The sequence below is a fragment of the Ascidiella aspersa genome, chromosome 7 (genome assembly GCF_963924565.1).
Source record: "Ascidiella aspersa chromosome 7, kaAscAspe10.2, whole genome shotgun sequence".
Classification (NCBI taxonomy): domain Eukaryota; kingdom Metazoa; phylum Chordata; class Ascidiacea; order Phlebobranchia; family Ascidiidae; genus Ascidiella; species Ascidiella aspersa.
The window spans coordinates 17,329,746-17,355,718 of NC_139453.1; the positions used below are offsets into that span (position 1 = coordinate 17,329,746).

General features: G+C 35.6%; 1 protein-coding gene across 1 annotated transcript; it reads right to left on the bottom strand.

Annotated features, from left to right (window-relative positions):
- Positions 1-4,008: 4,008 nt before the first annotated feature.
- On the bottom strand, positions 4,009-24,334 carry LOC146138096 (ubiquitin thioesterase otubain-like). The gene is made up of 7 exons (XM_083393577.1): positions 24,026-24,334; positions 15,475-15,536; positions 8,785-8,883; positions 8,285-8,403; positions 6,045-6,129; positions 4,808-5,002; positions 4,009-4,745 (listed from the first exon to the last, which is right to left on the bottom strand). The coding sequence occupies exons 1-7, from the start codon at positions 24,081-24,083 to the stop codon at positions 4,548-4,550; spliced, it is 816 nt and encodes a 271-aa protein (XP_083249703.1). The 5' UTR covers positions 24,084-24,334; the 3' UTR covers positions 4,009-4,547.
- Between the last annotated feature and the right edge of the window lie 1,639 nt (positions 24,335-25,973).

Below are 25,973 nucleotides of genomic sequence, written 5' to 3' on the forward strand. Positions count from 1 at the left end.
TCAGCAGCGGCACCCTTTGTTATTTTCCTATGCCTTGCACCCCTACGAAAAGCAGTTCGGAATTTTTAATTAAATATCACTAAGACAACTTGAAAATAAGTTTGTTGTCGGTCGCGCGAGCGCGAAAAAAAATAGGATTTAATTGGGTGTATTGGCGCTAAACTGTAAAATCTTCGCAAAAAAACAATTTTCGCAAAACATTTCATCCCGCTGTTGCCAGCCTGTTATCCAATTATATAAAATATGGATAAAAAATAGTTCAATCGGTGGATGACTTTTATCGTTTATCTAGAAGTTAGCAAAATTATAATTAAATAGGGCCCTTATACCTTCGATGATATGAAAACATGCAATGGCACTCAAAGAGACTTTGTGCTCAACAAAGTAAACAAAATTAGATAACAGAAGATTCGCAAATTTTTTTTGGCAGTTTTAATGTTAAAGTTGGCAAAAACAGAGTTTGTACAGCGCTGTAGGATTGGTGTACAACCAAAACGAAAGCGATACCATTAGAATCATAGCAAAAAATTTAAATATTAACTTAGAACTCGCCTCCCTCCCTACGAATTGCTTGGAGTCCCCCTAGAAATTGTTTTCTCCCCTATAAACGCTTTTCAAACCAGCAATTCAGCATCTTTTATGGCTTAAGTATTTTTTGGAAATAAATATAACGTCTAGCCTAAAAGTCTTGTTAAAAGTATAAGCAACAAACTCGAAATGCGAAAAAAATACGACATTTGGACATTTTTGAGCGTCCTAGGGAGGACCTTTCAGTTTTCTTGGCAAAAGAGGACACATTCCTAAGAGAGGACATATGGTAGTGTAGCGAATCAGCGTCTGTATTTGTTATTAACAGTACTGTGTTTATTGTGCGTGTGCTAAAGTCTGCTAAAGTCTTTCTGGCGTGTTTCCTGTGCGCTGCATCCTGCTAGTTAACTGGCCAGTTTTAATCCTCAACGCATTCGCTTTGAATGCAACGTTAGTCAAAGTGTCCTTTCTACTGCACTACAGTCAACAGATGCATGCCTTACTTGCGAGACGTGTTTGCGAACTATGCTGAATTATGTGAATGTACAATAAATCTATAAGCGACCTGACAGTATGCTCCTTAAATTACAATGGCAGTTTGTTTTAGTTTCGATTTAGTGGAGTCAGATAGCACGGTGGTCATGTCTCACCTGTTGAAATATACATTGGTGAGCCCGACGTGATATGAACACGCAATTAAACCCTTCTGATTTAAATTTTATGCATACTGTCAGGTTGCATAGAAAGTATGTATTCATTTGGTTTGCTAGCGCAGTTTTTCGCTTGTAAGTATTTTTAAGCTACGCCGATCAGTTATGATTTGTTGAAACGTTTGTTGACTAGTTTATGCCAGCGTTATTGCTTGTTAAATTGATATTTGATTAGCCGTAATGCAGAGAAAAATCGTTTGACGCTTTAAATTAGTGGTTACGCAAGACTGTTATAGTTATTGTTGCGAAATTATGGCCCTTTTTTGGTAAAGTTTTAAAGGTGAAAATATTACGATCGAGGTTGAACACCTCTCGTGATAACTAGGCCTAATCTCAAAACCAATAAACGGATAGATTCTATCTCAACCAGCACTTACAGAAGTCGTTACTTTTAAAGTGTCAAAGCCACTGCGGCTATTGTCTCTGGTCACGTGTTATGGTGATTGATGTTTTATATCTCACCCAAAATAACCTGATCACTTTGTCTGAAATTCCTGCGTCACTTAACCGTTATGATTTATAAGAAGGAAAACAGAGCAGAAGGCCAAACCTTGTTGCCAATTCCCAACATAACGCGAGATTTATCTCATTTTGTGACTGCAAGCGAAAATGCTCTGGGTATTATAAACCCATGATTGCTAAGGCCTTTGGTGCCTCATTTACCTTTCAGACGGTGTGAGATAACCGTCATATAGCCCACATGAAGTTACTAGCATGCAGAGAGTAACTTTCTAGAATAACCTTTTGCGCCAAGGTTATTATGTCTGCTTTAGGGAACCCATCTAATGTGGACTAGGCGATGTAATTTGTTTTCGCGTTTTTGAGATTAGCACCTTGCCCCTTTTAATTGGTATTCTAGAGCAAAAGACTCTAAGCAACTAACTTCAGTTTTGCGATTTGAAATTAGAATTGCGTTTTAAGACGATCATTTTCTGCATTATAGGCTATTCAAAAGTGTTTTGCATTGTTGTTTATTGTGCCTTTCAAGTACCATTTCAGACGTTACATCGTGTCGTACAACCAGCTACCCCTGGAGTTGTTCGTGGGCCGCCAAGACAAGGAATTCATGAACCCTCTTCGCTCTATTGAACACCACGGTTCCCAACACGTGCTGTTTCCATATTGCACAAATGTCCGACGTTCTGCGTTTGTTGGTCGACTTCTGATCGGATCCTGGGAAGATTTTAAAGAAGAAGCGCGGCTCAACGAACTGCTAGGAACTTTTTTTGTGTTCCTGGGGGAAGGCGGATGGTGTAGCGAATCAGCGTCTGTATTTGTTATTAACAGTACTGTGTTTATTGTGCGTGTGCTAAAGTCTGCTAAAGTCTTTCTGGCGTGTTTCCTGTGCGCTGCATCCTGCTAGTTAACTGGCCAGTTTTAATCCTCAACGCATTCGCTTTGAATGCAACGTTAGTCAAAGTGTCCTTTCTACTGCACTACAGTCAACAGATGCATGCCTTACTTGCGAGACGTGTTTGCGAACTATGCTGAATTATGTGAATGTACAATAAATCTATAAGCGACCTGACAGTATGCTCCTTAAATTACAATGGCAGTTTGTTTTAGTTTCGATTAAGTGGAGTCAGATAACACGGTGGTCATGTCTCACCTGTCGAAATATACAGTAGGCCTAATTTATACACTCAGTGCAAACCAACTCAAGTATTACAATAAGCAAAAAAACACCAAAAAGACAACAGTTCAGTAGTCGATTTACTTCAGAAAGTTGTTTACTAGTGACTATAGGATGCTCCTGAACTTTCGTTCACCCTTATTCACCCCTTTTGGTTGGTTCACCCCTGCAAAAATTTTATTCACCCTGGGGTGAACCATTCACCACTTTAAGAAACACTGGCTTAAGCTATAAAACAGTAGATTGTATGTACCAAGAGGCGAGCAATCATTTGACGTAATTAACGCCCACTGTCCCACAGCGTTGGACGCTTTACAAAGCATCTGTGCTCCTTGCCGACAAGTATTTTGAAGATCGCATTGTTTCGAAACAACAGGAATAGTTAAGTAACAGTAAGAATGAGCTTCAGGGGAATTTTTTTTATGTAATCAAAACCAGATAAACAAAATATAAAGTTGTGAATCTAAGGTTTTGTGAAAAAAACGGAATCTACTCGCGTACCACCTGAAAAACCTTCGCGTACCACTAGTGGTACGCGTAACACAGCTTGGGAACCCCTGGTTTATAGCCTACGCAATAAATATTATAGCTTTGTGATACGCACCCACACTGGCAAAAACGTCACAAACCGTCTACCTGACTAAATTATCGAACAAATTGTGCCACACTCAGCATCTTCACCATTGTAAACATTTGCGCCGTTAACTAAGTCGGATTGCATTGCTACACTATTGGATCGTCTACCTCAACGATATCTTGGTAAATTCGTCTCCAAATAAAATTGTATCGTATCGTATTAATTGCCTTCTTCTTGAGCTCGCCTATGTCAGTTTATTTTTTGTAAAATATATCAGGATTTATCTTTAAAAACGTTTTAGGTATACTAAAACGTCGCACCAAAACATGTAAGAAATATTTTAAGAGGAATAACATTTGTGGTTTATCTAAATGTCAGAAATAACATAAATATGTGTACTTTTATGGCAGTAGGCCTACCCCGATACGCACGGAAACCTCGTGTTAAATCAATATTCTGAAAAAAATAATCCAAACAACAAAATACAAAAGCGAAAATATTTCAATTACGTGTTCTAACTAATTATGTAGCCCAAACTGGTAGAACAAAATTAGCCCAAATAATGAAAATAGTTTAGTAGCATAAAAACTTGCGAATCGCAAAATCATAAACCTATATATTTTATAGGTTAATAATTTTTAATCAAACTACACATGTATTTCATGAAAAGCATAGCACTGCATAAAATCAGACTTTAAAGTAAGCGGATATCAATGGAGCAAATAATCACTACACAAAAAAATGAATTTTTATTAGAGCTTGTGCTTCCCTCAAAATTGGTTATGGCCCCATCTGGTTGCTTTTGGCTAATCGTACAATGCTCTCTGATCAAGCGGCAATGAGATGGCATAGATTTATATTTCTCTAACAATCGAGGCGTTGTAAACTACTTCGTCTAATTGTTTTAAAATTCCACGATGAGAAATGTTTTTCTAACGTATTTCAGTGTAGGTAATCAAAAGCTATAAGGCATACGAATTAATCTCCTTGTATTCACGGGTATGTTGTCATAATACGTCGCAATAATTTAAATATGGTGGAGAAAAACGTTAAAGATTTACCATAGCATTCTAATGGTCATCAAAAAGGCTAGCAGATGTTATCTCGGATAAAGAATGTCATAATGTCCTGGTCGGTACAGTAGATGTAAAGAAGGCCGGCATCCTTCAGGAAAATCATGATAAACAATTTTGTCTCCATTCTGGTCAATATAGGCAACTCGAACGTTGGCTTCCAGAAAACTAGACAGCGCACTTATATGAATATGGTCACTTTCTTGGTACATTGGCTCCACCTCCTTTATGGTAAAATAGAGTCAATTTTTTTAACATACCTGTTCTATATGATGAACAATATTACCATTTTACAAAATTCAACCAATGCTTTTCCATCATCCAGAAAATTTTGATAAAAATCTGCTTGATTTTGCAATTGACAAGATGTAATTAATCGCAAGTAAACCACGCAGTAGTTTGACATACCCTCATCACGAAAAACCGTTATTAAGTCTTCCAGAGATAAATTGTGTCCAACAGACTTTATTAAAGACATAAACTGTAACCAATAACAAAAGGTTAAAAAATCAGACGTTTATATTCGAGTCAGAAAGTAAAAACGCTGAAAAATCGTTATCTAATAGTTTGAAAGCAGGGTAGACAGAATTAAATTGCCATCTGCCACTTTAAAACAATTAAATTATGCAATAGTTTTGTTTTAATTTTTTTTATCCAATCTGTAGTGCTTTTACATTTTTTTAAACGTTTATTGATTTTATTATCACCTGGCAATGTATGTTAATTTTACTTTACTTACAGAAACTGCCAGATGCCAGTGTAGGCAAAATATATATGCCTTTGAAAAAAGTTTGATCCTGTGTTTCACTCGTTTTTTAATCTTCGAGTTTTATTGTTTAGTTCAGTGGTTCTCAATCTGTTTTGTTTCGTGGCCCATTTTCGTTGAACAAAAATGCTGTCGCCCAATAAATTTTTACGAAAGAACAAACTATAAATAAGGTTTAGAACAAAAAAAAGCGGAGCATATATTAATAAATATAGGTTTTATTTAAGTTCCTTCTCAATTCCTCCACAAGCCATTATTCCTATGAAATTAGGTATAGTAACACAAATAAAACTAAATTTTTCAATAAATCATTTTCAAATTGGTCTGTGACCCACCTAAAAAGTTTCCATGGCCCACCAGTGAGCCATGGCCCACTGGTTGAGAACCGCTGGTTTAGTTGTTTGATATAGATATATATATATATATATATATATATATATATATATAGGGTTAAAAGTAAATGACTTTCGTACTAAAATGCAATTTTTGGCAATTATGCTACTCAAAGATTAGTATAAATGGATTTTGAGGGGTAACGACAAACCAATTGTTAACAAAATATATAAATAAATTTCTCTAATCACTTAATTTATGTCAGCTGACTACCGCAACATATCAAGAGCTATGAATGTCCAAATAACTACTTTTAAGCAGTGGCATAAGCCACATAGCGTAGCACTATCAACGGAAAACTGATGCTATGCGCAATATTTAGGTAATTTTAAATATGGATGTCAGTGGACAAAGTCATACTCACATTTTCATAAAAATCTTCCACTGTGAACGAAGGATATTGCAATTCCATCAGCTTTTGAAAAGATAATTCAGCATTTTTCTTGAACCTTAATTAATGTATATTATTTATGTTTTGCACATTTTACGCATAATTATATGTATCAGATTCTCACAAAGTGCGAACATTTTTGCATTTATATGAGTAAAATAGGACAAAAATCCTAATGGGATCCGCTAAAAAGACGGTTAGGAGCCGCATGCGGCTCTGGTTAAGAGGGTGTTAAGAGGGTGCATATCTCCAAAGCAACAAAAAAAAGAACGTGTTTTATTTCAATAACAAGAAGGGTAAACAGAGAATCCATAATCAATGAATTCCCCCCCCCTTTTCGTAAGTGATATTATCGTTTTTGTTAGGGTTCAACTCACCGTCCGAAGAGGCAATATTTTATAATGCAATTAGGTCACGCGTCTTCTAATGTGAAACAAAAATCAAACGCAAAACGCCCTTTTTCGTCTTTTGTTTGGTTGACCGTAAACGCAGGATTTTTTTCTCTTTTGCCTTTCGTTATATGTTCAGGTTGGCTGATTAGCAAGGGTATATTCGACAAATAACAACGCCAAGTCAAGCCTTTTTTATTTTTTATCCCGCTAAAAACGTCGAGTTAGGCTTGATGTTTTTCGCTGTTCGCTGTCTCCGGTAATATCCGATGTTGGTGTAACAACGGCATTTTTTTACTGAAGCGGATTCTCTTAAAAGATGGTCTAACTTTGACTGTTCAGAGTTGCCTTTTTTATGTAATGATACCTATCGCAAAAATATTCTCTATACGCATATCCTAAGACCACGTGTTTAGTGTGCAATTGACACAACTTATTTTCTCTCAACAGCAGCTTGTATTTTAGCCGACTGTTCTATTTTTAGCCGACTGCGCTAATCGTGGAATAATAACACCCAGGAAAAACGATCCTCGTTTAGTATTGCTGGTGGCGAAACATGTGCTTGTAATTTAGTGCAGTCCCGTACATGTAAGTTGGGAATCTGTGTTGCTGATAGTCGAAACACAATTCTACCAAAATCAATCACACATTTCACGGTCTTCACACACTAAGTGGCACGTTTTCGATTTGCGTCTGACGTAAATTGCTGTCAGTCTGTTACTGATTTATTTATTTATGTCGTCATTGCAAAATTGCTGTCAGTCTGTTACTGATTTATTTATGTCGTCATTGCAATCACTATTTATGACGTCATTATGCATGAACGTTAGACGGAAAATAAAATTCCATCCCCCCCTTTTTGATTTTCTGGATAAGCCCCTGCATAAAATACGATTTATTCCTTGTATAGATGGATAACACAAATAATGTATCGATTCAGGAATCCGGCCCACCAAGTACTTTGTTTTCCCATATCGGGCCCGCCAAATGTCCGCTCCTGCCTTAAACCCTACTCTAGAAAAAGTTTTGACAGCTGTGCTTTAATTTGTTACATATATACACCCAGGGGCGTATGCAGAAATCCAAAAAGGGGGGGGGTTGAATTTTCAATCTATGGAATTCCCGTATTTTTTGTTCCACGTAATTACTAATGGCGTCATAAAATAGCGATGGTTGTGATGTCATAAAATAGTGATTTTGTAATGACGTCATCAATAGGGAAAAAATAAATTGGAATCGCATACATACTTGTTAATAAACCAACCTGAACGAATACCGAAAGAGAAAAAATATCCTGCGTTTACGGTAGACTAAACAAAAGACTAAAAACGCCGTTTTCCGTTTCCAAACCCCCAAAGGTACATATCTGTTTTGTCAAAATTCTTTTATGACTTTTTTTTGTATGTGTGATACTGATTTTTGTCCACAGTTTTATCTAAAAGTATACATAATAAAATTAATGTGACGTTGTGAATATTTAAATTTTACTCCTATCTAGCGGTAGCAATATATCCTTAACAGGACTTCATTAAAAGGAAACCAGTTGGACAGGTAATCTTGCATTTGTATTCAAAAAGCCAATTGTCAAAAAAGCAAAACAGATTACACCTAAAATTTGGCCAGACTAAGTTAAATATACTTTACTTGGAATTTAAAATCACCAGATCAGCAAGCATTTGTTAACAGCATATTTACCGAAAAAATTCTCTGTGAAAAAGTCGGAATCTATGTTTACAACAAATGTTGAACATCAGTTTAAACTTTTAATTGAAACATGTGAAATACCAATCAATGTCAACAACACATTTGTCTGAAAAAAAATACCTTGAAAATTCTTCTTTAGATTGAAGCATATGCTCTAAGTAACCAAATCCAAATGCACGAAAGAAACAATTTCCATCACCTCTTGTTTTTCTTACATGACTGTAGCGTGAATTTAATTCCTTTAAAAAATATGCATAACTAAAAACAAAATATTAACGGACATTTGAGCAGAAAAAACATTTTCAGTAATATATACAATTAAATGACATTTCCTCAGTAATCAAATAGTTTTTAATTTATTTCTCATTGTTTACTATTCTTGTTTTTACGCATCACCTATCTACGCTGCAAAATATTTTCCAAAATTTTTTACTTTAATGAGCCTTTAACAGTTTTTTGTTGATTTTTAAAAATAGCTAAAAAGTATCTAGTGAGACTTTATTGGCAGAGGTATGGTAGTACCAAGAAACACAACCCCTTCACTATAATTGTTTTACTCTTTGAAACTATAACACTGTGCTAAACCCCTCATCACATGTCACTAAAATGGTAATATGTACCTTCAGTTTATCAATGAAGTTGTGGTTTTCTTCACTGTAATCCTCAACTAAAACTTGTACATCCAGTTTGTCACTTATAAGGTCACTAGTAGCAGCAATCTGTAAAAAGCAATTTGTAAAAAAAAAATTAATTACTTTGCCAGGTAAAATAGGTGATACACAAGTTTATATATATGTATCTATGTATGTCACAAAATTGATGGAATTTTGCAAACATGCTTTATGGCACTGGAGTGGGATGTTTTCTGGAATCGGGATGTTTTTATGTGTTGTTCAACTAGTTGCAAATGGATTGTTCACTAGAATAGCAGATTTTCAGAATACAGCTTGACAACCCTCTCTGCTGTGTCATTTACCGCTTCAAAATAAGTTGCCTTAGCTGCTACCCCAAGATCACCAAAAATGAGCCAAAGTTTTGGCCCGACTATGTCGGCCAGTCTGGTTTTCATAATAACAATTTCTTGATATACAGGTATGCCATATTAGAATTGGACAGGAAGAGAGGCTTGTAGAAGCTTCAAAGCAATTTTGTTTTTTTGCTTTTCTGCATGGAAATAAGATTGCTGATAAGGGCATAATCCACAGTTTTCTCATTAAAATGTCACCTGATCTGTTAGAAATTAGTGCAGTTCTAAGCAAAAAGGTATACAACAATTAGGGCATCCAAGGGCAGAAAAGTCTGACTTTTAGACCTTGAGGTTGTGCCAATGCAATAATTTGGAGTAAACTTCCGGCATACATAAATTGAAAGTATTTGCTGAAAATTCTCAAGATAACAAAACATGTGAGATTAAATAACACTTGATCCACCGGAACCCAAACGCTAACCTGAATCATAACCCAAATAATGTGCATTAATTTAATAATTATTTGAACGCTGGAAAAAAAGCCCTAACTCAGGTGGGCAAGATAGTTTCTCGATGTCACAAAGTGAGGTATTGGGGGACCCAAGCATTTATGTAATTATTAAATCAAAGTACATTATTTGGGTTATGGTGCTGGTTAGTGTTTGGGTTAGGGTGGGTCAAGTATTATTAAACTTAATTCTTATGAACGTTTGTTAAGTCAAATTAGTGCATTGTCCAAGATCTTAAAGTCTAAAAGTCTGACTTTTTGATCCTTTGAATTAGGGTTGGCAAGCCTGTCAATTGACTGGTCAAATACGGTCAATTGACCACACTTTATTTAACCGGTCAAATACTCATTTCGGAAGCAAATGTTGTAAATTTTATCGGCGGTTGTTTTGTGAAGTTTTTAATAATCCCAAGTGTAACTTTTTTAAAGAATTTAAATATAAAATGGTAGTGTTTACCTAATGCAAACACAAGTTTTGTGGTAATAACAAAGTGTTTGTAATAGCAAAAGTGATTTTATTTTGTTTAGAGTAGAATAAATGCATTTCATATTTTTGAGTCTTCCAGTCTGTTTACTAGTATGAGTTGCACCATACAGTGTAAATTCACTGGCTTTCTTTTGCTGTGACATCACAATGGTGGTGAATTGTGTTTGTCATAAAAGGAATAGAAGGAAAGTAATAGAATACTTGGTTTTGCAGTTTCAGATTTGATTTACAGCTTTGTAGTGTAGTCATCTTTTGTCAGTAGCTTAGGAGTAAATTTTAACAGGAAATATGCTTGTAACTTATTGATTATACTGAGCATTAATGTTTTTTTATCTGTACAGAATTTGTCATTGCTAAAGTTATGGGTAAGCCAAAGACCTTTATTTGGAAATTTTACAACACAATTAAAAGGGGCAGCAAAGTTTAAGCACAGTGTAGGTTTTGTGCTAAAGAGTATGTAACCCATGTGGACAGGATGGTAAAACATTTACTGTCACAATGCAGTTCCTGTCCAACTAGTGTGAAGGAACCATTATGCAACTTCAAACAGGAAAGCCAGGATCTACACAAGATATAGCCAGTACTAGCAGCAATGAAATAAGTGTAAATTTATTTGAAGAAGAAGAAAGTGATAAGATGTCAGTGTCTTCTGCATCTGCAGCTTCATATCAAAGTAGTATTAAAGGATTTGTAGACCGAATGACACCACTATCAAAACAGCATTTAGACCAATCATTTGCAAGGGCAGTGTATGCAAGTAACATGCCATTTCACATTGTGGAAAATCCATATGTAAAGGAGTTTTTTGAAAAGCTAAGACCAGTATATAGTTTGCCATCGCGCAAGCTGTTTTTAGATGAGGAAGCAGACGAAATAAAGAAAAAGGTTCAGGATATTTTGCATGAAGCTGCATTTGTCTCAATTGTATCAGATGGCTGGAGTAACATGCGCAATGAGGGAATAATTAATTTCATGGTTACAACACCTAACCCAATCTTTTACTCTTTCCAAAACACTACAGAACATCGCCATACAGCAGCATATATTGCAGATCAATTCCAAAATGTTATACATGAGATTGGTTCTAACAGACAATGCTGCAAACATGAAAGCTGCTTGGCACATAATAAAGGAAGAGATTCCACATATCCAATGTTATGGATGTTCTGCACACACTTTACAACTTTTTATACAAGATCTCGAAAATTTTACAACAGTGTCATCCCATACTTCAAGTGTCAATAAAATTGTAAGATTTTTCAAAAACAAGCAAGTTCCAGCAGCAATCTTCAAACGACAGTTAATGCAGCACTCAATTTCTTCCACACTCAGTAGAATTTGTAACACACGTTGGGCGTCTATGATAACCTGCATTCAAAATCTGCAAACCTGTAAAAAGGCCCTGCAATCTGCAATTGTAGAAGATGAAGTATCAAGTGCATGTCCCAAAGATATACGGAATAATATTTTAGACAATGATGCATTTTGGACCAAAAATGCAAAACTTTTAGATTTTATTAAGCCAATTGCTGATTCTATTTACAAACTAGAAAGTGATGTGACTACATTGTCTGATGTTAGACAAGAGTTTTCAACTATCCAAAAACACATTGACGGGCCTGTACATTCCAGCCCATTAAGATGCTTAGAAGAGGAAAATGTAAAGGCAAGAATTTTGTTCCGTAAAAATCAAGTAGTGACGCCGACACACAATGCGGCATACTTACTTGACCCGAGATTTCAAGGCCAGGAGCTTACAGATGAAGAGTTTGATGAAGCATGTGATGTGATTACCTCTACTGCAAATTTTAAAGGAAGCTCATGCAATGATGGAAGTAATTGCACAAATTGGAAATTTTAGAGCTAAAAGTGGCATATTTGCCAGAAAAATATTGTGGAATGCAATTTCATCAGTCAAAGCAAACCGCCTTAAACCTAGCTCATGGTGGAAAGGCCTTGCCCCTTCTTGTATTTTGAGTAAAGTAGCGGAAATACTACTTTCACTTGCAAGCTCTTCTGCTTGTGCTGAACGCAACTGGTCTGTCTGGGGAAATATCCACACAAAAAATCGCAACAGACTTAAAACATCAACGGTTGGCAAACTGGTTGGGGTATACCACAATCTCAGGCTACTTGGGAATTTTGAAGAACCGAATCCTTTGTCTCCAGTGGATCCTGATTCAGATACTGGTAATGACTTCGGAAATTCAGATAGTGACAAAAGTTCAGATGAGGTGTAAAAATGTTTTGTGTACTGATACATTTACTTGTTAAATTTCGTTAATAAACTTGTTGGCTTAACTTAGTGGTTGAAGTAGTGGTAAAATTATTATTAATGTTTAAAAAATAATTGTTTTAGTTTTAAAAACCATTGTACTTGAGCTAAAACGTTCATATATTTTATTTAAAGTAAAAATCAAGGTTGATTTTTACCTTCAATTGCATTTTGAAAGTGTGTATAGTATTTGACCAATATTTGACCTATTTGACGAGTATTTGACTGGTCAATTGACCGGATTTTATTTGACCGGTCAAATGCCCAACCCTACTTTGAATGCACTAATAGTTTTAGACCTTTTCGCTTAGAACTGCACTAATTTCTGATGGATCGGGTGAAAATATCATATATGCCTTGTAAGCTTGTGGCATCCTGCAGTCCCAGCTTGAAGATACTATATGCGACAAGCAAATGAAATACATAAATATATGGAAAACTAAAAATGATGAATATATGGAGAAACAAAAAGGATTAAATGGAGATTCCCAGTCTAGAATTTTACAATTATCCCAATCAATTCCGTGTCGAAGTTCAACCGCATGCTTTGCCAGAGCTGACGGGGATGCCCTTTGGTGGCAGATATCATGCATATGTTCAAGTTTCCTGGTATGAAAGGAAACAAAGAGAAAAACTCAGAGAAAAAAAAGAGACAGTTCATTAAATCATTCTGGATTGCCAAATGTCGTAACACCATAAACAAAATGGATTTGAGTTTCCGGCTATCTACTCTTCGTTGTTGCTTACGTCATGACTGATAAACGCTCGTTGTCACAGCTTATCGCATACTTTAGCTTCAGCAACGTCTAGAATTATTATTTTATTTATAGTCTTTTTATTGTTTACTTTTTTGTATATAAACTGGCTAACACAATCTCGTTTTAATTATTAACTCTGATAGGGTCAACTGGTATCTGCTGCCGAAACAGCAGTTTATACTTTGTTTACACCAGAAGAGCGATTTCTATCTATTAATATGTTGCCTGGTGGAGCTAACTCTATTTACAGTGCAAAATAGTTATGCTACACACAATTTAAAGCTGACCTTAAATTTCCTTAAAACATTATTTTTGGGTAAATGGAAATATGTTTTCTGTTTTTTAACTATAATCAACTATTTAACGTCCCTCTTACAGTGTCTTATAACATCCCGGATAATATATTATTTAAACATTCGTTAGAATAATGTTATTTTAAGGAGTTTTGTTTTGATTTCGTTTTTGATTGTGCTCAATGCATCATGTGACTCACGTCCCACTCTAATTAAAGTTTTCATTTTAAACCAAATAACCCTAATGTTTTCCACTTTCTGTGCATTGTCACCTTTTCTTTAAATTTGACCTCAGTGGCACATTTGCGCACAACTCCTGGATTAATGAAAGGCGTCTGACGCTAACTTGTTTTATAGTGTCAAGATCTCTATTTGATCCTCCTGCAACAAAATTTTGTGTTTCTCAAATAGAAAATATTCCCTGGTCTGCAGGCATGCCATCATGAAAAAATTAACCAACACTGCGCGTCTTTTTAAGCAAGATTTATTTAAACATCCGGTCAATTTTGTAATGAATAAATAGATGTGTATAGGGAAGTTTATGGTACGATGAAAGACAGCACATTGGTCTTTTTTGTGAGCACAGTTTGTCGTTTAATGCAGGATCAAGCATGAACTTGCTTTACGAAAAAACAATTCGTAACAATAAAATTAAATGAAGCGCAACTGCTTTATTTTATGTGAAATGCGAAGCGTACCTAATTTTTTTATTTTGTAGCCCCAAAGTTTTGTTGGGGGAGGGAATCAGACGAACAAGGTTAAATGAAAATCTATTGACAAGAATGTCAAAGGCAGATAATAATGAGCTTTAAAGTGTCTTTTAGAAGAGACCATTTTTTCTATTTGTACGTAGCTTGAATAAACCTAGTTTGGACACTTAAAAATTTTGTTAAAGTAAAATAGGGTACAGAAGGTAGGTAATATGTTTAACTATATGAAGGTCCTTGGCTAAACATTTTTTTCTATATAGTGAGCATTTCAGCATTCAAGGGTTTCGCCAAAAAGGTTTAATCTTCATATCGGCCAAAGGAAAAAAACACTGACCAGCGTAGGTAGTAACAAGAAAAGTCATCCAAAGCAGTGCTCTTCAACTGGTGTATACGGTGCACCCCAAGATGAAGCAAAATATGTTCAAAGTAGAATCCCAAGATATTATAGAAAAAAAAAATAATAAAAAAAAGGATATGGATTATTGTGCACGGACTGTGCATAAAGTGTTTTAGCGGCAAAACATTAAAATTAATGGCAATTTTCTCCATAAATTGATTAAAATTATTGGTCTATGTATTGGCTTTTGGTGTGCATTTTTGTACCAGCAGATTTCTTTAAGTTTCTTGTTTCTTGAAGCACCACACAACCATCCTTCATAGTTATACAATATAATAGTGCGTCATAAAGCTTTTCCGCATTGTATTACAAAGCAAACAAATTTTGTCATTTCTACTCAAATATCCCACTTCATATTTAGAGGGTAGAAAGCCAACAAAATTACCTTTCATTTAAGCTAAGTTACAGAAAAATCGAAGTAGAGTATTTTTCGCTATAAGCGATCAAAGTTTTGTCATGCATGACTGATGACAAATAGTCATGTGTGAAACTAGTCACTTGGTGGCCTGTAGTGATACAAAATCAAACAACAATATATATTTTCAGAATCTCCTTACTTTGAAGAACTGATATGCATTTTATTTTTGGAAGTTATCATTTAAAACACCTTCATAATACGTCAAACAAAATTTGCAGTTAATTTCTATGCATGAGCTATCACGAAAATGCCTAAAAAGGGTCAATTTTCAATTGCTGATATCTCAAAAAGTACTTGACAGATTTCGGTAAAATTGACATCACTTTTCTTAGAATTGCACGGAGATTCTACATATGAATTTTTTTTTAAATCTATGACATATGGTGCCACCACTGTACCAGTAGCAATGGAATTCAACCCTATTTACTTTATTACAATTTGTTGTTACACAGTGGAACCGGATTTCCATATTTAGAATTATACAATACCTAGTTTACCTGATTTTGAATGCTGGTTTGCATGGCTGTTACAGCTTCATCAAACTGTTGATTGGGCATAGCTAAACATAAAACCATGGATTGATACAAATATTGTATTGAAAAGTGAATTGTCCTTTTACAAATTTTTAAACTACAAAATTTAACATATTACATTTATTACTGTATAAAAAATTAGCAATGACAATATTTTGCATTTGTATAATTTGTAAATCAGTGTAAAACTATTTAATACATTAACTTAAAATGAACTACTACTACCAATAAAATCATAGTAAGGAACATACAATAACACCTATAGACAGTGGCGTATCCAGGGGGGGGTTGGGGGTTCGGATACCCCCCTTTTCGTATGTGACAATATCGTTTTTTGTTCGTTTTTGTCAGCGTTTAAACTCACCGTCCAAAGCTGCGTGTTTTTCAATGTAATTGGGTCACGACTCACGCGTCTTAAGCTAATGCGAAACCAAAATCATTTCTTGTTTGGTCGACCGTAAACGCAGGATATTTTTTCTCTCGCATTTCCTTATTTGACAATTAACAACAATAAATCAAGCGGTCTCCGCCTTTTTCTCGCTTATAACGTCGAGTTAGGCGGTGCTGATGTTTCTCGCAGTTTGCCATTTCATATAATTTTCGACTATTTTGACTACGTAAGAGCGAAAAATTTTCGCGATTCGTGCGAATGACTTTTTAACGTCCGTTTTGTTTACATTTTAATGCTGTCTTTTGAACTACGCTGCTTTACCGTTGCGCCGTGGAGGGCTGCCAAGTGCGTCGCGGACAAATGAAAAACGTATTCAAAAATATTGGACATATTTTTTAGTTTCGGCAATGTGATAAAACTTGCAATAAATTTAAAAGAAATGCCGTTATACCAAAAAAAATCGCGCTCGCCAGGTGTGCCCTCTCTTAAAAAGGTTAACAACACTGATTTTACAACTATTTAAGAGGTGTTTTTATGTTGTGCTAGTCGAATAACACCAGGGAAAACGATCTACGTTTAGTATTGCAGGTGGCCAAAGACGTGCTTGTAATTTAGCCTAGTCCCCTACATGGATCTACCAAAATCAATTACACATATTTCACGGTCTTGTTTTCAATTTACTCCTGAAGTTAACGATTGCGCACTAAGCGGTATTATTTATGTTATCACAATCGCTATTTTATGACGTCATTAACGTCAGAAAAAGCGGGGAATTCCCCAAGTTGAAAATTTCCCCCTTTTCAAACCCCCCCTTTTCAAATTTCTGGATACGCCCCTGCCTATAAAGCAACATAATTGGCATAATTAACTTTAATACAAAAATTATTAGATTATGAACCCCCCAAGTGCATTTTTTGCGCAAAATTTCGTCCACCTGTACACTTATTTTTTCATAAAAATGTGCGAGCAAAAAATAAATTACCCTACAATTGTCTTCTGTGTAGCCCACATGATCACTATTTTACAAGGTTTTTAAATGAATAACCATAGTATCCTTTTTATGTCACCAAAGTTTCCAATTTTTTCACATAATTGACACACAACACTTAAAAAAGCATGTCATAGATCTTTAAGGTAACAAAAGCATGTGACATTTGTTGTTTGGAAATACTCTCAGACGTAAAACTTAGGTTGTAGCAGCAAGTGTTTAGACTTGCACGATAGTATGATAATCAAGCAAATATATAATCCCAATGCTAAACTGTGTCAAACATAAGAAAAATCGCCATTGAAAATAAAATAGCCTACTGTTAAACTGCTACAATAAACGCAATATTTTGGCAAAGTTTGCCTAAATTTGGTGTGGTTAAACACATTGTAAGAAGCTATTAGGCTTTGGCCTCAATCACCATCAAATCATTCTTGGGAAGGTTTGTTGTATGATACTTTAGTATGTTTCCTCATGGTTTAATCGAAGTATGTTTAGTAAATGACTCGTGTGATAGCAGTATATGTTTGACTCATGTGATATTTAAGCAAACACGTAATCCCGGTACCAAATGGAGTACTACAGAATAAAAATCTGTAAATGTTGTGGGGGCAAACATACTGTACTGTAAGAAGCAAATTAACTTTTAACCCAGGGCCGTTTTTGGTATGACTATTTTGAAGAGTATTGAGGCGAAGCTTGCTTGAGATGCAATTTCGTTGCTCCGTCTTTCTATCATAGAAAGGCACAATTTTTTTCAAACTATTCTGCAAATTTACTCAGTAAGCTTTATAACTCCACACTGTTTTGAAAACACTGAGCATAAAAGTCCTAACTTCGCAAATGTGATGACTTTAAATTGGTTCACTGCGTTACTGTAAACATCGGAAAAACCTGCAACCTTTTTGAAATATAAATTGCTTACTGTGCAAAATGTAAAAAAAAACTTGATATTTTGCTCCTTCTGTCTAAATGTTGTTTGTTTAAACATACTGCAAATTTGAGTCTTTATTTGGAACCTTACATACCTTTGGTAACAATATTTTCTTTGTGTGTGTATTAAAGTGTAGCCTATTGTGAAACAACAATGGTGCTGGTCGTTCGTGACTGTTTGCCACTGATTGTGTCTGAAACGGGTTAACTTTATGCTTTCCCACAATAAGACAAATTCACCTTATAAGGATAAGGTCTGTGTGGAAGCTACATTGAATTGACTGGCATACTACAAGTTATTTATTTTATGATCATGGATAGACCATGACTGAAAAGATAAATGTTGCAATTCACATGTAACCAAAAAGTAATGTTACGGATTGTTCAGGGGGCTAAAGAATGTGTGAAAATGTATTTTGAAATACCAAAACAGTTTTTACGTATAAAATTACACTAGGTGACGCTATACATATATAAGCTATTGCTGCCAGGCATAATATCAGGTTTGTAGAGCTCTTCTGGCAAATGTAATTTTTATTCCGACGTTTCGACGTCCTATACAGGTCGTCTTCATCAGGGTAAATAACACTGAATGCGACTAGTACAGTGCACGATAAACAAAGGAAAAAATGGAAAAAAGAATGGAACGCAAGCACGTTACAACGCAACGAAAACAACACGCGATAACGAATGATTGGGCCTCTAATCTTTAAGCAGGTGCCTGTAGCACGCTGAAAGCATCACGTCTTTTTTCCTTTTTTTCCTTTGTTTATCGTGCACTGTACTAGTCGCATTCAGTGTTATTTACCCTGATGAAGACGACCTGTATAGGACGTCGAAACGTCGGAATAAAAATTACATTTGCCAGAAGAGCTCTACAAACCTGACGCTATACATGTTCGGTAATTATAAATCTCAGAACATACAGGGTTGAAAATCGCTCTGGTGAGTGCTGATTGACACCTAATCGCCGGACTGGCGAGAAATTTAATTAGTTTGTGTACAACAACTTGTATTAGGCACCATTACCATGCAAAATACTACTTAGCGACAGATATTTACATAAACACTAAGGCACAAATACATTTTACACTACAGAAATAATAAGCTTAATCGTAGGTCACGTTCGAAGCTATGATCGTAATAATGACTCTTGATCCCGTTTTTAAATAATCCATTACCGACAACATCAAGACGTCATTGCTGCAGTGGCAAATGGATAATTTTATTGTTTAACTTAAACATTGTTAATTTCTAATTGTTTAACCCAGTTGTTAATGCCTTTGGAAAATGTCATTCAACCTACGATGTACCCAGTGATAAGAATTTTACTTTTCTGTATTTATTGAATTGTTTGTATTAGAAAATTGCTGCTTTTTTCAATAAGTTTGAATGAAAATGTCAACAGCTGATAATTAGCAATTAGTCTAAAAAAGTATGCTGTTGCGATCTCTTAAAGTTCATAGCGGTCAACCAAGCCAAAGCTTAAAATATAACTGTCTGTGAATATTTTATATGGCAATTAATTTTAGATACGAATCGAAAACATTGTGCGACGAACCAGTTGCTTACATTGTTTTAAGCGTAAACTGCTTTATGGGTCATTACTGTTTAAGTATAGAAACTACAAGACATATTAACGTTAACATAATAAATGACTGACAGAAATTTGCAGATGGCAAGCCAACATTTTTGGAGTGTTATTTCGTCAGGCGAGTGCTGATTGATGGCCCCTGCCTGACTATCGTTTTTAAAAGCGAGTGCAGTGCGATTTTTGTTCGTTTTGTGTATTCTAAACCAGTGTTTCTTCTAATTTTACCATGTGCAGGTGCCCAAAATTTTGCGCAAGAGCCGAAAATCAGTGCACAAATTGCCAAAATAGGCCTAGCGGAATACTTTTTCCGTTCTTTGGTGTTAGTCTGGTAACACCTGCGCACATAGATTCACCTGAAGCGACATGACAGGCCACCTAATCACTGCTTAGCATACTTCCTATTGAGCAGAGCATCTTGTAAATTCTATCAAACTTGTTGCCAAATGCAAAAATTATAATTATTTTACAAACTACTTCTGTTTTTATTAACTTCTAAATATAATCTATTATCATTTTTGGTTTGTCTGGCGGACAGATGTTTGTTGCAAGGAAGAGACTGAGCAATACGCGCTGGAGAGCACTTTTTTGGTCATACATGGCTTGGATAAAACTAGTTTGTGACCCTTTTTGTCTGAACGTTACCCCGATAAAACGAATTCGGGCCCTTTTTTGTCCGTATGTTGCTCTGATAAAATTGATTTTGGCCATTTTTGTACGTACGTGGCTAAGATAAAACTAATTTGGGCCTTTTTTGTCTGTATGTAGCCCGGATAAAACTAATTTGGGCACTTTTTTAAAACTTTGGTTAAGTAAAAACGGGGTACTTCAGGTACTATTTAATAGTCCTTAAAAAATACAAACATTGCCTATCAGTTTTTCAAAGCTATAAAAAAGATCTAAAACAACTTTTTAAAAAAAGAGCAGAATACTACGGTAGGGTTTTGGGGGTTCGGACCCCCCCCCCCTTTTTTTTTGTAAGTGATATTATCATTTTTTGTTCGTTTTTGTCAAGGTTTAACTCACTGTCTAAAACAGAAGTGTTGTTAATGTACTTAGGTCATGCATCTTAAGCTAATGCGAAACCCAACTCGAGCGTAAAACGATGTTTTTTGTTTACTCATTCAGGTTGACTGATTAGCAAGGGTGTACGCAACAATTGACAACGTTAGGCTTCTTCCCCTTTTTGCTACTTTTCGTTGTCTGCGCTAATATCTGATGTTGGTGTAACAACGATTTGACTTAAGCCGATTCTCTTGAAAGGTGGTCTAACTTGACTTTTCAAAGCCGCCTTTTTATGTAATGATAGTTACCGCAAAATCATTCTCTATAAGCATTTCCTGAGACCACGTGTTTAGTGTTTTTGACACAACTTATTTTTTTCTTAACCGCAGCTTGTATGTTAGCTGACTTTGCACACTGCTTTAGCTAGTCCCGTACATGGAAATTAGAAAACTGCTCTGCTGATAGTCGAAACATGATTCTATCAAATTTAAACACACACATTTTAACGTTGTCTTGGTTTAGTTTTTCCGCCTGAAGTTAACAATTGCACACTAAGTGGTCTTGACTGGCGTGTTCGCTTTGAGTCTTAAAGGTTTGCTTTGCTGGACATTAATTGGCTGTGTCTGATTATTTTTTATAACTTCATTATAATCACTATTTTATGACGTCATTATTCATAAACTTCAGACGGAAAGTAGGGGAATACCCTAAGTTGATAATTTGGAACCCCCCATTTTTGATTTTCTGGATACGACCCCTGAATATAAGTAACACTTTATAACAGTGGTTCTCAACCGTGATTTTGTCATTGGCAAGGTTTTAAGCTACTAATTATTCAACTCATATGTGCATCTCTACGACCTATCTGAGCTTAGTTGTTGAAACAAGGTGGTTCATGCGAGTATTTCGTTTCACAACTTTTTCCACGCCAGGTGCAATGTTTCCAATGCAACATCACAGCAATTCTGGTTTTAGTTTTGTGATCATTGTTTAATTAGATTTCAAAGGGTTGTCTAGACTCCACGCTACACCCTGGCTGTTTTGTTGTGTCCCAAAAATGTTGTTGTGTTTTACATGGATTCAATGAGCTGCCTGAATTTATGTCATTATAAACAGAAAAGCTGCGAGGGCGATATCTCATTTTAATCAAAGTTGTCAAAGTAAGAAAAATATGTTAATATTCGTTTAAAAGTTAATATTGCTTACTGCTAAAACCGCAGCTTAAACGAGCACAATACTTAAAATAAAGAGACTCATTTATATGGCTGGGTGAAGTTAATCTCGGTCTCTCGTGCATATTGCTCAGTCTCTCCCTTGAACGAAAACGATGGACAAACCAAGCCAAAAATAATAACAGATTAAATATTTGGGATAAAAACAGTAGTTTGCGAAATTATTATATTTTTTGAGTTTGGCAACAAGTTTTTATATAATTTACAAGTTAGACAAGATGGTCTGTTTAATGCAAGGGTCTCAAACACGCCGCCCGCAAGAACATTTTGTGCGGCCCATGTAGAAATTTTGGATTTCCAAGTATTTAACAATATTTAAGTGCTACATATCTTTTTTTATCAGATTTGAAAGTTAAAATTCACTTTAAAATTGCTTCAAAAAAATGAAACTATACTCACCAAACTTCACTGTCATATCACTTTCAAACACTACCATTTATGCGGTAAAAGATCTACTATTACGTCACATTGCCTATTCAACTCTGTACAGTTGTCACAATAACGCTGGAAAGTGTGTCAGTTATGTGTTAGTGTAATTGGTCATCTCATAATGTATAAATTAATTGTCGAGTTGTAGGCTTTGATTGTTTTACCCTAGTATTGAAATAAATTTCTATAGCTTAAAAAGCTAAATTACACTTGTCTTTTGCTTCAAAAATGAGAAAAATCACAGACGAAAGAAAAGTTTTTCAAGATAAGTGGGAGGAGTTATATTTTGTTACCGCGGTCAGAGGTACTAGTTATTGCCTTATTTGCTGGCAGAAGATCGCTGTTATGAAGAAGTATAACAAGGGTTTGCACTTCAAAACAATGCACCGCGATAAATAATATGCTTACCAGGGTAAAGTAAAAAAATAAAAAGTTAAACCAGCATTTTGCAAACAAAGAATTTTCTTTGCCAATATTAGGCAGTCCACATCTGCAAGCAACTCTAAGATTTGTTTTTGCTGACAATTTGAAGCCTAATATCGAGATCCGTGTCCTTGAAAAACGCTGCCAGTAAAGCAGCCAGAACAAATAACTATGGCCTAAAATCAGCCTACATGTGTTTATATTCTATTGTGTTCTAATTATTGTGAATTGCGGCCCTTGGGCATTTGACACGTCCTCATTTGGCCCTCAAGAGCAATTTGAGTTTGAGACCCTTGGTTTAATGGTAAGCTAAGCAGTGATTAGGCAGTCTTTCTGTTACGCCGCTTTTGTGAATAAGCACTTTGGTATTAACAGACTAAAAAAAATGAAACCAAAAAGGGGCCTCCATGGAGGCTATTTGGGCACTTTTTAGTTGGATATTTTGGGAAATATACTAATTTTGATGTATGGATTTTAGGTAATAATATTTACCGAAAATTATTCTCTAGCATATATATTATTCATATTTGATTAGTGTGCAATTAACACAATTTATTTTCCCTCAACCAAAACTTGTATTTTACCTGACTTGGCTAAAAGCTCCATGCAGAAGTTGGGATAACTGTGGCATACTAAGATGCCAAAAAAATCGTTTTTTGATTGCAGGTGGCGAAAGAAGTACTTGCAATTTAGTGAACTTCTCATATTGGAATTACGAATTTACCAAACTCAATTACACATATTTTGTTTCTAATTAATTTTTTTCCTATTTAGGACATCATTACCATCAACATATTTTGATGTTTTTTATTCATTAACGTTAGATGGAATATGCCAATTCCCTAAGTTACAAATTGGAGACCCCTTTGTGGATTTCTAGATACGCCCCTGCAGGCACCCCTTTGATATTTTAACTAAAATACTCAAAGCAATTCTGTATTTGTCAGTTACACATCAGTAGGATAATTTAAAAAACTTCCGAGCAACATGTTTAAATCAATGTAGAATTTTTTATTTTGGGGAATGACAAACATGCTGTCGAGGTTATCGACTCCGGAGCTGTAAGGCGAAAGAGAAATCACATAAAGAGTTGGAGCAAAATGCAAAAATTATATGGCATTTATCTTGTTGTAATTGATGTTAGTCAATCATGTTATAATTACAACATTCTAAAAACATTAAACATATGGGTAAGCGCAAAAAATCTGAGTACTCACGGAACTAGTCTGTCATCACATGCAGAATAACTTACTGTATATATATCGTTTATGTAAGATGGCAAAAATAATACAAAAAAGTGTATTTTTAAAGACAGAAAACATTCCATAAAATCAACAGGATACAACTTTACTAGAAACTGAAAGAATGGTAAAATCACAAAAAAATTGGATATACATTGTTGAAGTTCACAAAAAACAAAGTTTTTTGGCATGGCCGAGTGCCCTTATATCTCAATTGTATACCAGACTGTTTTAGCTAACTTTTACCTATTTACACAGCTTTTATATATTTACACAACTTACCATTTAAATAATCCTGCTCTTTAACTTGGCCAGTTTCTTCTTCTTCATTTTGCGACATTGTAATTTAAAATATTTTACACATCTAATATTAACTTTTACTTAAAATTAAACATTTCAAGTATATAACCTTCATATCCATTCTTTTAAGACAAATGGCTATTTTTATGGCTTTGCCCGTCCAAAGTAGGCCTACCCAACTTTTAGCATCTCGAATCTAACATTCATGTTAGAGATCTAAAATCTTCACACATGCCTTGTGCTGACCAAAAGCTAGTCAACCTAAAAAAGCTTGGGCGCTGGTCTAGAATCCTACCACAACGAAACACCATTTGGGTTAGGGTACAGGTTAGCGTTTGGGTTAAGGTGGGTCAAGTATTATTATTAAATTAGGAATATAATAATACTTGACCCACCCACACCCAAACGCTAACCCGCATCCTAACTCAAATTTTGTGCGTTGATTTTAGAACTGTGGTAGGATTCTAGACCAGCGCCAAAGCTTGTCCAACCGTACTACTTTAATGGAAAAAAAACATATTTATGCAGAATTAAAAAAAAAATTACCACCACACTAAGACAGGTCTTTATTTTATGAATATGATAATTTAATATTAATATTCGCCATAAAACACTAGACGTAAACATTTCCGCACCTCACGCGAACTAACCAAAAAATGAACAAAATTAAAACAGGGCGCCTATACTCTTTAAAAAGCGCCATAGCTTGTAGTCAATATCAGTCGGGCGGTGCGGGCTGTGTACATGGGCGCCCGCACGGGGGGACAAGGGGGGGGGGGGCGCACTTGCCCCCCCCCCTGGAATTTCAAAATGCGAATATTAGTATTATTTATAAGTGTAATATGTATTACTTATGAAGGTCAAAAATGTTATACATTATCCATTGCCCCCAGTGGCGTATCCAAGGGCGCGGGAGTTCTTACCCCCTTTTGTAAGTGATACTATCGTTATTTGTTCGTTTTTGTCATGGTTTAACAAACTGTTTGAAGCGGCGTGCTTTTTAAGTAATTGGATCACGCGTCTTAATTTAATGCGAAACCAAAATCGAGCGCAAAACGCCGTTTTTCGTCTTTTGTTTGGTTGACCGTAAACGCTGGAAGTTTTTCTCTTTCGTTATTTGTTTAGGTTGACTGATTAGCAAGTGTGTATTCGACAATTGACAACGCTAAGTCAAACCTTCTTTCTTTTTTTCTCGCTAAAAAACGTCGAGTTATACGCAGTATGTTCCTCGCTGTTCGGTTTCTGCGCTAATATCCGATGTTGGTGTACCATCGACATTTGTTTAACTGAAGCAGATTCGTAAAAGAAGGTATAATGGTGACTGTCGTGCGCGTTTCAAAGTCTCCATTTTTAAGTAATAATGGTTAACGTAAAATTATGCTCTTTAAGCATACTGTAAGACCACGTGCTAAGTGTGCAATGGACACAACTTATTTACCCTCAACCGCAGCTTGTAATTTCGCTGACTGGGCACACAGCTCGGCGATGTTGCGCTAATCGTGGCAACACCCGGAAAAACGATCTTCGTTTAGTATTGCAGGTGGTGAAAGTCGTGCTTACAATTTAGCGCTCGTTCCGTTCATGGACCTTGAAAACTGCGCTACTGATAGTCGCGAATTATGTGTAATTCTACCACAATTAGTCACACATATTTCACGGTCGTTGTTTTTTTTCGCCCCAAGTTAAAGATTGCACACTCTGATTTCGCAGCTGGCGCCTGACCGGATTGTCGACGACGCACGCGTCTCGCATTTGCTGGACGTATTTGGCTGTTTCTAATTAGTTTTTTTATCACGTCTTGCAATCACCATTCTATGACGTCATACTGTCACTGTTTTATGACGTCATCATTCATTAACGTCAGACGAAAAATAGGGGAATTCCCTAAGTTAAAAATTCAGGACCCCCCTTTTTGATTTTTTGGTTACGC

What these genes read in the sequence shown, in the direction of transcription:
- LOC146138096 (XM_083393577.1), bottom strand. Translation starts at nt 24,083, where the DNA reads ATGTCGCAAAATGAAGAAGAAGAAACTGGCCAAGTTAAAGAGCAGGAT. An exon ending in AGAGCAGGATTATTTAAATG is followed by an intron (nt 15,537 to 24,025) that starts GTAAGTTGTGTA and finishes TTTTATGTTTAG; the next exon opens with CTATGCCCAATCAACAGTTT. An exon ending in TCTAAAGAAGAATTTTCAAG is followed by an intron (nt 6,130 to 8,284) that starts GTATTTTTTTTC and finishes ACATTAATTAAG; the next exon opens with GTTCAAGAAAAATGCTGAAT.